General features: G+C 37.7%; 1 protein-coding gene across 1 annotated transcript in view; it reads right to left on the bottom strand.

Moving 5' to 3' along the window:
* Positions 1–3,317: 3,317 nt before the first annotated feature.
* The window catches only part of TES (testin LIM domain protein), a 28,469-nt gene continuing 19,519 nt past the window's right edge, over positions 3,318–12,267 (bottom strand). The window contains exons 3-7 of the mRNA XM_008932478.3: positions 11,623–11,875; positions 10,138–10,473; positions 6,669–6,884; positions 6,002–6,160; positions 3,318–4,756 (exon numbers count right to left, since the gene is read on the bottom strand). Of these exons, the coding sequence (XP_008930726.1) occupies positions 4,565–4,756; positions 6,002–6,160; positions 6,669–6,884; positions 10,138–10,473; positions 11,623–11,875 (1,156 nt within the window). The 3' untranslated portion in view covers positions 3,318–4,564. The remainder of the gene's footprint in view (positions 4,757–6,001; positions 6,161–6,668; positions 6,885–10,137; positions 10,474–11,622; positions 11,876–12,267) is intronic.

Raw genomic sequence — 12,267 nt, 5'->3', positions numbered from 1 at the left:
TTCTAGTAGTGCACTCACCTTTATTAAGTGCTATGCTTTGGCCTTATGCTTAATTAATAAACTCAATTTAGTTATTTAGTGAAGGATTGAGCAAAGGCACAGTCGGAAGGCCCTGGGCTATAGACTTTTTAGAGCCTTAGCACTTTGAAGCAACAGAGTAGTGGATGCAATACATGAACGTGGGTGATCAGTTACAACCTTTTTAAGTGTAGAGACGCTCCAACTTTATACCATTAGCAAGCAGCAACTTGCAAGACAAAAATCACCATATCTACTTCTGTGTGATCCTACTTGCTGCTGACTGCTGATGGCACAGGAATACAATTTTAATGGCGCATTTCAGCCAACATTAAAAATCATTAGTTGCATATGTGTAGCTACAGTCTACATACAACAGATAGCATGAAGGGTGCTTACCTGTAGCTGACACCACAGCTTGATGGCTGGGACATTCTCCCTGAAGGTGTGAGGCAGAATTTAGAGCTGAAACGCTTGAGGAGAGCCCTGAATCCAGACTTCCCACATCAGGAAGCAAATACGTCACTCATCCAGAGACACAAAAGAAGGTGAATAAACCCCCCTGTGTTTCACACCAAAAACTATAATGAAAATAACATTTATGCTCAGTGGAGCTTGGAGGGTATTTGGGGAGCAGTTGGACTGGGTTCCTGTCTGTTGTAGGATAAAACAGGGCACTCCACAATCCTGACACATGAAGAACTGTGGAGACCCAGCAAAATATTTTCTATTGGCCTCTCACACCCTTTTTCACCTCACAAAAGGATTCCTACATATTGACGTGAATATGTAATCTTCCCTGACAGTGTTTTCCTTGGGCTGGGAAAGGAGACCACATTGGCTCACAGGTCTGCTCTTGTAGAGGTGATTTTTAAGATGGCTTTCCACTGAGATGCCACAAGGTATGGGACGCTACTTTGGTGGCATAGCATGCCCAAGAGCTGAGGACACCCTGCACAAATTATGAATTTCTGCCTTTGAACTGGTTCATACTCATATAAGCTCCCTTCCTCCTGTCCTCTTAGTACAGCCCTTGGAGAGCTTGTTGCTTGTTGAAATGTTGACCCTTTCCTGGACTGCCAACCTCCTCTTTGCCACCCATTTCTAGCTCTAATATTCCAAACCCATGCTAAATTTGGCAGAGGTTGTTGAGCAAAATGATAACATTCTGCCACTCCCACCTCACCAGTTCTTCTGGGAACAGATGGTCTAGATTGTCCAAGCGCCTCAAGTGTGCTACTGATCATTACTTCAAAGCCAGATAATTTTGCTTGACACCATTAACGGTGTTATATAAAACTCAAAACCTAGGATTCTACAAGCAAAGGATAAGTTGCTCAGCTCATTGCTCTTTAGCATGTATTTTAAAAGACACAAACCTCAGACTTCTAGAGGTATAAAACATATATACAAATGCTGCTTAAAGTATGTTTTTCTTTTATTTTTAGCATATGTATAGCCTGAGATGCAATCCAAAACTCAGTAAGTGTTACAGGTTAGGCCCACCATATATAAATATCTGTTACTAATTCAAAGATGCATTGATTTAGCTTTGTTTTTTTTCCAAGTTTTTGCAAAGCTTTGACCAGTCTCATTTTTTCAGACCCACAGGATAACTATTCTTTAAATAAAGAGATTTTTGGTGTTAAAATGAGTTCTTATAAGATTTTCTTACCAACAAAATTCTACTCTTAAGCAAATAACTTCAGTGTTCATAGAGTTCAAAATTTCATCTGCAAAGTACTGAATTATGTAAAAGCTTCCAGCTTCTATTCTTAGCTCACCAAGATAAATAGATCCAAAGGGACCTCTAATGAAATAGCCAAAAAACACAAGAGAAACAAACTCAACACTTAACTGCCATTTTTTTTATTATGACAGTGACAGAATGAAATCTCCTTAATGCTTGTTTTCAAGCTCCAGTATGTTGACAGATCTTTCAGCTAACACAAAAAGTGTTATCTGCAGGAACATAAATTCCTTCCAAGCTCATTATAAAAACAGTTTTGCACTCCTAATCATCTCCTGATCTATTGTGTAGCCACACAGCAGTATCTTTGTCTCCTCTCCATATCATCTGCACATTACACTTGACCTTCCTATGACATGATCCTTTCCAATTACTGCATGAACAGAAATTAAACTTTGGCTATCCCACAGCAGAAACACCTACATGCATCAGGTTCCAGGGAGGAGAGCCAGAAGGGATCAAGCAAGCAGGATTCTCAAGGAGAGAGCCAGATAAAGCCAGCAAGCCAACATGCTTCAGGAGGGGCATGGAAAAAGTCAGTCCCAGAAGCTGATGGACTATTGAGATGTTTCGTTTGACATCAGTTTCGTTAGCAATTCTATCTTGATGGAATGAGTGAGCCCTGAGGTAGCTCCTGCTCACCCTTTTAAATGAAGGTTACACAATAATAAAAGAAAACAAGATTTAAATTGAAAAGACTGCCATCAGTGCAAGCAATCACGTTAAGGAGAAAGCTGGTACATGAGGTGGTGAGGGAAGGGTGGGGAAAGGTGCACAACAGCTTTTTGGAGTTCTTTATAAAGGTCAGCTTCATCTTCAAGAATAGATGTTAGTGAGTGGGTGAGGACAGATGTACTCAAGACACATAAACCCCAGTCACTATTAATCCACCCTTACATATAATAATTAAAGAAGACCTTATCTCACCCCCCAAATGGCATTCTCACAGCATGTCCTGTACAGGTTAAGGTACACAACCTGCTACAGGTTAAGTAGTACTTAAATGGAAAAACCTTCTCTTATTGAGTCTTCCTGGTTTTCCTGGGTTTAAAACTGCAAAACTGGTAAGAATACAGTCCTGTTCGTATGAGCTGAAATACATATACTTTTTTTGTACACTCCGAGGAACCCTGAGAAAAGCTGTACAGGCTTCCAGAACATGGACATAAAACTTGATTCTTAACTTAGGCAACATATTAAGTATGTATCTCACACCACTTTCTCATTTTTGCAGTACCCAAAGGATCACAATGCACTTTACTTTCTCAGCACATTAACTCACCTGTGTGAATTAAAAATTTCCCATACAATGTCTCAAAATAGTTTATGTGAACAAAGAATAAATTAACACTGAGTTGTGTATTTGTTGGAACAAGACCTATAAGCACATCAACAATGTTACACAAGACAGTAAGCACTGTACAGTAACACAGGCCTTAAGTTATTTGAAAATAACATCCAAATCAAAAAGTATGGAAACATTTCCCCTCCTCTTTGCCTCCCCTGAAGGGGATTCAATAAGAACAGAATTAGGAGACAACTTAAGTGAACAACACTAATTTTATTTGTAAATGTTACAATACAGTCGCCGTAAAACATAAAAGAGCTGAACATAAGACTTGCACGGCTTTTTTTAAAAATTAGCTATTTTATTATGTTTTTAGGCCAAAGACTCCCCATTCATTGTTTGGCACAAAGATAACTAGAACGCTTCACTGTAGATCTGTAATTCTTAAGAAAAAGAAATAGCCCACATTTGGTTTATCTAGTAAGCAAAGGTAATACACAGCTGTGAATTTTTTCACTCAAATACTGAAGTCTTTTGGGAAAGGCTTCTTTGTGCTTTGGTTAAGAACTTAAAAATCAAAAGGCTAAACAGGATCCTTTTGCAGAAATACATTCTTGGAAATGCATACAGTATTGTGTGCCACATCCCTCTGATAGAAGGCACAATTTAGGAAAAGAACATTCATGAAATAAAACAGAAACCAGTTCAGAAAGGCTAAGAGTGACACACTAGTCCTGGTGGATTTTTTTTTTAAATCTAGGCAAGACCTGCTCTTATTTTCTAACACCAACACTCTCCCCCCAGTCCATAACCTAACTTCAGTATTCATAAAATTAAAACTTTTCCAAGCACGAAGAGAGAAATATGAGTCAACAGAGTTTTCTACTGGTGGAGTTGCTTTCAAAACTAGATGCAAGAGTAGTCACTACCCCTCAAGAACCCATGTGTCAAAAACAAGCAAATGATTACAGGCAAACTTTTTTTCAAGTGTCATTCTCCCTGCATACTTGAGGTCAGGTGAACAAAGCTGTACGTGCCAGTAAAACTGATCATTTTGTCTAAAGTGCTTGATGAAAGCAGGGAAACTATAAAAATGATAAATTAGTGAAACCAGAGGTGTAAGAGTTACATTTATCATACAAACCAGGATAAACTGGAGCATTTTCACAATTTCTTTGTTCCATTAGACAAGATGCAGCAAAAAGATCCTTCACAGTGAAGAGCTCCTTTAAAGTGTATGTAGTTCCTAACACATTTTTTCTTATATTTCTGGGATGTGAAGTAATTTGAAATAAAACTCAGGAACAGTATTCCAAAAAAGAAAGTATTATTATAGCTGAGAAATGAAGATTACATAGGAAGTTTTAGTAATTAAAAAAAGAAAAAAATCTTTGGGAATTGCTATTTAATACTTTCAATAACTTCAAATGCCCTGATACTATATATTTTACAGTAGAAATGCAAGAGCCTTTGGAACACAGCAATGCTTGGTTGGTTTTGTGCATGCGTTATGACATCATCTTTTTCTTACATTCCACTGAGCAAAAAACCATCCCTTCCACAGGTATGAACTTCTGGTCAATTAGACACTTGCTGCAACAGGAACACAGGAAGCATTCCTGAGTAGCATGCCAGTTGAAGCTGTTGTATGTCACACGCTGAACTTCTGGATCTATAGCATTATGACAGCCTTGGCAGATCTGTTTAGAAATAAAATAACACTTAAATTAAGCATACACATGCTCTCTTCAAGTCCAATAAAGGCTGGAATTCTTAAATGTTTTTGGAAAAGAGAGGTGTTGAAAGAAGCCTTTTAAAGCTTTAAACCAGCTTTTTCCTTATTTTTTTCCTTATTTTTAAAGCAGCATTCTGATTAGAATTCAGTTGAGGACACAAAATAATACAATGGACATAAGAAATTATTTGCTGTTGGGACTAAACTTAGATAGTTAGGATGGTTAAGATTTCCCAATATCCAAATATTCATAACAACCTGTTATGTCAAACAGCATAGATCTTTATATATTAACCTATACATCTGAAGAGATTAGTTACAAATCTTCCTATGCATTGACAGCTGTACAGCAATGCCCAATAATTAAATGCTATTAGAAAGTCTTGGATGTTATTCATCTTAAAATCTGTTTGGTCACAAATTATCACTCAGATCAAGGAAGTTAATGTTTTAAGAAGAAAAAAAAAGAAGCCTCTCCAAAAGACAATTCCTCATACCTACCTCAGGTGATTATTAACTGCCAGCTAGAGATAACAGTTCTTCTCTCCATTCACTATATAAACAGTCTAATGCACATTAGGTCGACCTCTCAACTAGCACCCAGTTAACTGATACGATACGAATGGACCCTCATCTCAGATTAGTTTCCATCATAACCATGAATCAAGAACCACCATTTTGTTCCAAAATTCTGGCTTTATTCTGTCATTCACTCTCCTTTATATCTCATGTTGTCAGAAATACAAAGAAACAAAGTACCTAGACTGCAGTTGCCACTACAGGTTTTTACCAGATCAGCTGAAGTTGACTCCCACCAGTCTCAATAAAATACAGTTGACAAGAACTAAACATTTAGCAGCATTACTTATCTTTACCTACCTTGCCCCTTCTGTTATCAAGTCCTGCTTCACCACTGGCTAAGATCAAGGTATTTTTCCATCAACCTTCTTCCCTTGTCAGTGGCTTTTATTTAAGTTTATAAGTTGACAAAATACTTGTCTGATTTTAAGTTGTGTTTTTTGTGTTTTTTTTTTGTTTGCTTGTTTGTTTTTTAAACAAAGGATTTTGAGAAAGATCACTGACTCAAGCCTAAACATACATTCGATTTATACTCTTCAGATATTCCCACACCAGGAAAAAGTAAGAATTCAAGCTCCGTAGACATATGTTCCCTTCCTTCTCAGCACTAAGATGTCAGTAAGGACCTTACCTCAGCGTGGTTCTTCACGTAGCAGGATTTGCAGACTGGCTTGTCATTCACCACTACATAGATTTCCCCAGCCAAAACACAATCACAATCAAAACAGCAGAAGTGTTTCAGATGCCAGTTTTGACCTTCCGCCTGAGTATATTCATTGCTGAATATTAGCTATGAGGAAGATATAAACAGATACATTCATTTGAACAGGATCTCTTTTACTATATCTAGCCTCAGGATGTTTTGTAATTTTCAAGGAACTCCCGGTGGTTCCAGCATTGTTTGTTTCCCAAAAGCCTCCACGCCGTTCACTAGGAGCCCGCAGCTGCCAGCAGGCCCAGGAGGAGTGTTTCCTGTGTGCTGCCCAGAGTCGGTTCGCCCTCTAGTGCCCCTCATGAGCAAAGAACTGCACAATAGGACTTGCTGGAAGCATTTCCCCTCACATTTCTACATCCTTTGTCCCTGTAGACCGTGCAAAATCCCCACCAAATCCAAAGCAAACTATGGATCTTCCTAAACGTGCAGTATTCGTATCAGTTTCGGCTGTTTGCAACTACTATCAGCTAAGGCTAGTAAAGGGATATCCTCTCCCTGCACTGAAATGTTTTACTAAAAACATTAATCACTTCCCAGGGGAACAAACTTGTGCCCTACAAGAAAAGACTAGAATATTTCCTACCTCATCACATCCAGCACAGCGGGGTTTCTCACTATCACAGTAATGTCTTCCACAGTACAGGTTACCATTCTTCCAGAAATAGATCATGTCTACTAGAAGTTCACTGCAGGTGCAACAGACAAAACAAGCTGGGTGCCACAATTTGTCATATCCAGCACGTTCTGCATAGACAGCTGGGTCACCTTCTTTCATGTTCAGTTTGCAGTGATAGCAGGACTGGAAAGAGGTTATTACCAAGTTAATTACGTCTTTGAGATGTACATTTATAGAAATTACATATTATCAATATATTTAATAAACTCCACCTTCCCAGACTGAAATTAAAGTATTGTTTTACTCCCACGATCAAACAGTAGTGGTACAGGATGCCATATCTGAGGTTTAACTAAGCAATTCAAGATGATGCACATTCTACTGGCATAGCATTAGCGCTGCTTAAAAGGATATTGTATTTTGCCATATTCATATTCTGCAATTACAGTCCAGTGTTTAAAAAAAACCAACAGGCAATTAAAATTCATGTTATGCTCTATTAGTCCTACATACTCAAGAAGAAGGAGAGAATAATGAGCCTCCATCAAAGTTAACCAACTAGACCATGACTAGCACACATGAGAGGAAAACTGCTGTACTTATACATCATGAGTAGATCAAGCCCTACCTGCATCACTGGTGAAGAAAAAAAACTGTGAATATTTCAAACAAAGCTGTGTTCTAGGGATGCTAGTCACTCATGGCTGTTGTCCAACAGTCTGTGATTAATGATCTTAGGACAGGGAGAGTGACTGTGGAAAAGGGACTACAAAGCGCATGAACACATCTACACTACAAATAGTTCCAAAGAGTTTGTAGTCAGTCTTCTGCTCTATACCTGGTTACAGAGAGGGTTTTGTCATCAAGTCAAAAAAGGCAGGTAATTTATGTTACTGAACCCCAATTTTTTTTAATCTACAATTTAATCACCAGTTTGGCATTTCCTGCACTCCAATTGGTCTGCGGACTGGGCTGAACATCCTGGGAAGGTTTTCCTCTATGACCCTCATCACAACAAGCCCAGCCACAAAAGGCTTTGTGTGTGCATGAAAAAATAAAATACATATGAAGTGCCTTGGCTGTAAGGCATATTGATCAGATCTGAGGCAGTTTCAAAATATACACAGAAAGACACCAAAAGGGGAGGAAGAACAACTTGGAACAGAATATGTAGGGACACTAATGAAAGGGAAAGTGTAAATATATGTATATAAAGCTTTGCAACTTTTCTTTCTACTTTAGACCTCATACTCCAAGAGAAGTCAATTGGAAGGTTAAGTAGCTGCATAGACCCAGAGGAAGGCAACATGATTCATTAACCTACCATTTACAACATCTCCAGCCTAGGTGGTTAAAAGGTACATAAAAATTTGCTTCTTTACAACATGAAAATATGCTGAATATCTACTTTCCTTTTATTCAGCTTTCAGGCATGGTGAAAGATTTATTTTTTTTTTCAAACACAGAGACAATTACTCTAGGTATATTTACATTAATAGTGGAGACCTGGTTGCTAGTGGTTTACTGTTATTTTTTGCTTTTTATTAGGTTTCAAAGAACTGCAATCTATTCCTGTAGCAAAAATAAATTTTCCACAGCTACAGGAACACGTGCTTTCAGACTCAGTCTGAAAGACAACATAGAAGAAAATTTGATGACCAGAGATGTAGAACCAATCGAAAAAAGTATAGACAAAGATGGCATTTCTTCTGTTAAGGATTTAAGAGCTCTTCTGTGTATTATTTTGAATTGTTAAAAAGAAATTAAGATAAAGTATACAGTTGAAATGAAGTATCACTGCAGAAATCAGACCCCTCCCCCAAATACTTAAAAATAACATATCTGAATTCTGATTATTTAGCTCAGCATAAACTCAGTGCCTAACAACAGATAAGCAACTCAAATATTCACTTACACTATTTAACACTTCTAAGCCTTATTCTAAATCATTGCCCACAGTGATAAGACATGCCTGGTTTAAATTGTAGGAAGAATACTCAGGTGCTAGAGTAAGGAAAGTCTGGAAGTGATAAATAGGTGTAATGTAAAAACAAAGCACTTTTTGATACAATTACTCAAGAGGACGGAGTGCCTCCTGCCATTAACTCAATGTAGTCCAAGGTAGTTGGCCTACAGGGTACACTGCAATGTGTGTATTTCTGTAGGTCTCCCTTGAGGAGGTAAGTGTGGTGAAACTAAAGTAAGCCAGTAGGAAAGTCTGATTTAAAACAAAATGACAGTAACCTAATAAAGCCATGATAAAATAACTTGGTAGTATCTTAGATTTCCCAGGACGAGATAATGGCCAAAAAAAATTTTAGAAAATAGCTACAGGTAGCCAAGTGGCACAGAACAAGACTGATTTGGGTAAGTGTACATGTTCAAAGCTACAACTTAAGTGTTGATTTTGTATTTCACACCACAAGTCATATACAGTGTCAGTTTAAAAACAAACAACAACAAAAAAACCCACACCAAAAAAAGCATACCATACTCCCCAATAACATCAAAAGCCATATTCTACAACCCATGTTAACAAGCAAACTTTCCTCTTTATCTAGGACTTGTATATTCATTTTCTGTAAGTAACCTGCAGACAAATAACTTTGGGGATTCATACACATAATAGCAACATTTCTAGAGATCAAGTTACAGTAGCTTTTGACACTCTAAAATAAATGTCTACCTCCATTAAACTAATTTAATGTTACTTCAGTAACATTACCCCTATTTTGTATTTGTAATTGGTAGCTGTGACATGCACAGTAGAAGTCAGCAAGTTACGACAGAAATACTTGATTAAGGCTGTAGTTTTCAAAATATTAATAAAAACTGGGTAACTGATTTTTGCTGAACTATTACCAGGCAGAAATCAGATGCCAAAGAATAGATAAGAAAATGGATCTGAATATGAAAAGAGGGTTAGTGAAAACAGCCATTATATGGCTTGACTTGTTAGATATGGGATGGAGAGGCATTACTTTATTATTTCTTAGTTTCATTTAATTTTAAACACAATTTGTCAAGTGGGTAATTTTGGTGCTCTTCCAAGAAAGAAGAGAAAACAGGCTTCTAAAATTAAACTAAACTCTTTAACAGGAGAATAATGTAGGAATTAGTCTGTTAAGACTACACCAGCTTTTTTGATGATTATTCTGTAAAAGCCACACTGCAATACTATCTCCAAGCTAACATGTTTTTGCAATCAAGGATGAAAATGACACCGAGGAAGTTATTTGCTGGAACACATTAAATACTGTCAGAAACCAGGGCTCTCTGCAGACACTCACAGCATTTTCCAGTTCCCCTTCTTTCTTTCCCTCCCCAGATTTTCACTGTTCCAAGTTAACAAACAATTTAATTGGTTAAAATGACCAAATAGAGCACTCTGGTGATAATATACCTTCTTGCTTTATCTTTCCCTTCTTATACTTACATACTGAGATGCTTTCTGATCTGAGGACTTGTCCTCCATTGCTCCTACAGCAGATGAGGTGCCTCTGTCGCCATCCTTCAGGTTATTCTCATCAGCAGCTCTCGCTTCCACATCACCAGGGAGCTTGACATCTCCTACGCCAAGTGCCTCGTTTTTGTACTTCTTCACAAATTGTTCCATCTGCTTAACTTCATTGGGGGAGAGCTCGTGGCATTTTGAAGGATCTTGATCGTGAGCAGGCAGCTGCTTAGCCAACTGCTTCTTCCTGTACTGCGCGCCTTCTGAGCCAGCAACAGGCTGCTTCTCCTTTGGTAGCATCTGCATGTACTGTCTAGCCTGAATAAAGAAGGAATCAGATAGCACTTCAACTACTGACCCATTCTCTTAAGCAAACACACAACTAAAATAATCTTTACTGTTGTTAGCGACAGTTGAATTTGCCAAAAACAAAGTTCTTTCCGTAAACATTAAACTCCAGAAACACTGTAATGCAGATGCATTAATTCACTTCTTCCCAGAGTAAGACAAAGGCTTGCTTTTAAACCTTTTATAACATACAGAAAAGAGTTATTAGTTCTCAGAGTAAGTAACATTTACACAGTACCTTGTCTCTATCTATAACTACTGATCATCAGCATAGTCTTAGAAAAATAGAATCTGAAATAGTCTGCCTGGGGGATATAGACCATTGAAAAAATAACTCTTGCTAAATAAAGGTAAAACCCCTCCAACCCTCTAGTTTTAATAAAGCAATGACAAGCCTAAAAAAAAATCCAAGTAGTAACTGAACATTAAGTAACAGTCAATTTAGATGCACAAGGTTTGATTAATTCACTGAAAAGGGGTAGGTCAGAGATAACGTGATTCTGGCATGGATCACACAATCCTGCAGTACAATAAATTAACAATCAGAGTTTGAAAAGTGAAGCAAAATCCTCAGAAGGCTATCTACCATCTCATCTACTTCAGCTGAAAATATACTGGCAGAGAGCTGCTCTTTCAGATGTCAACACTGACCTTATTCTTACCATATACAGTAAAAGCTATAAGCAAGACTGTGTTCCCCTAAACTTTAAACAATGACATAAATTGATGGGGGGTTGGTTTTCGTGTTTTTTTCTTTTTTTTTTGTTTGTTTGTTTTTTGTTTTGGTTTGTTTTTTCCTTTAAGCCCATACTCCATGAAAATTTTTCAAGTTTATTAAAAAAAAGGCAGGTTAGAGAAATCAGGACTCCAGGGACTTACAGTTAAGAGTTATCTGCTATTAAAAACCATCTCATCTCCCCAGATTTTAAGAACTTCCACATACAAGCATCCATGAAGCAAGATGACAGAGGCAAGACTCATTAAAAAGGCACCATATTTTCAGTTTTGAAGAGGAAGAGAAGGCTACAAGTGGTAAAGTTATCCTTCCAGTAAGCTCTACTACTTTATTTCCCATCAACTCCTGCCTTGAACATGAAAAAAAAAGCAAGCTAGACTTACAAGTGTCTGATTCTGAACAGGAGGAGCCCACTCATAAGTCACAGTATTGATGGATATGTTCTTCTTGGCTGGCACTGGATTGGTCAGTATCATTACATTGCGTTTATACACGGGATTGCCATCATTCTTCAGCTTCGCAATAAGGGTCGTGTATTTTGTGTCTTCAAAGAGTTTCCCCACTTTCCGATCTTCCTCATTGCTTGAGAGGATATCATGCTCTTCCTGGCCACATTTGCAGTTGCGGCATATTTTTCTGAAATTCATGGAAACAGCAACAAAATTACCATCTCAATCAAAATGACATCTCACACCAGCTGTGTGTGTAGTAACATCACCTAACCTCTTGTTTCCAGTGTTTTGATTAGGAAATATCGTTTCCTAAAAAATTAGGAAGCTTTTTACAAGTTATTCCATAACATGTTAAACACCTCTTTATTTCTCCTGCTGTATTATTTACATTGTTTACAGATATTGTTATCAGATAGATATCAGTCAACTACACTAATGCATTTTGAATATGATGCCATATCATTCCTTCAGTTACATCTCAACACTGGTCATACACATACATGTCCATTATCAGCCACCTACCAGATTTATTTTAAGTTGCCTTGATGCATCTACATGACTCCCTCAGCAATCACT

The sequence above is a fragment of the Manacus vitellinus genome, unplaced genomic scaffold (genome assembly GCF_001715985.3).
Source record: "Manacus vitellinus isolate BGI_N305 unplaced genomic scaffold, ASM171598v3 scaffold_5_pilon, whole genome shotgun sequence".
In the NCBI taxonomy this organism is placed as follows: Eukaryota; Metazoa; Chordata; class Aves; order Passeriformes; family Pipridae; genus Manacus; species Manacus vitellinus.
Note: the sequence above shows the minus strand (reverse complement) of the source record. Positions and strands in the feature narration are given on the sequence as shown.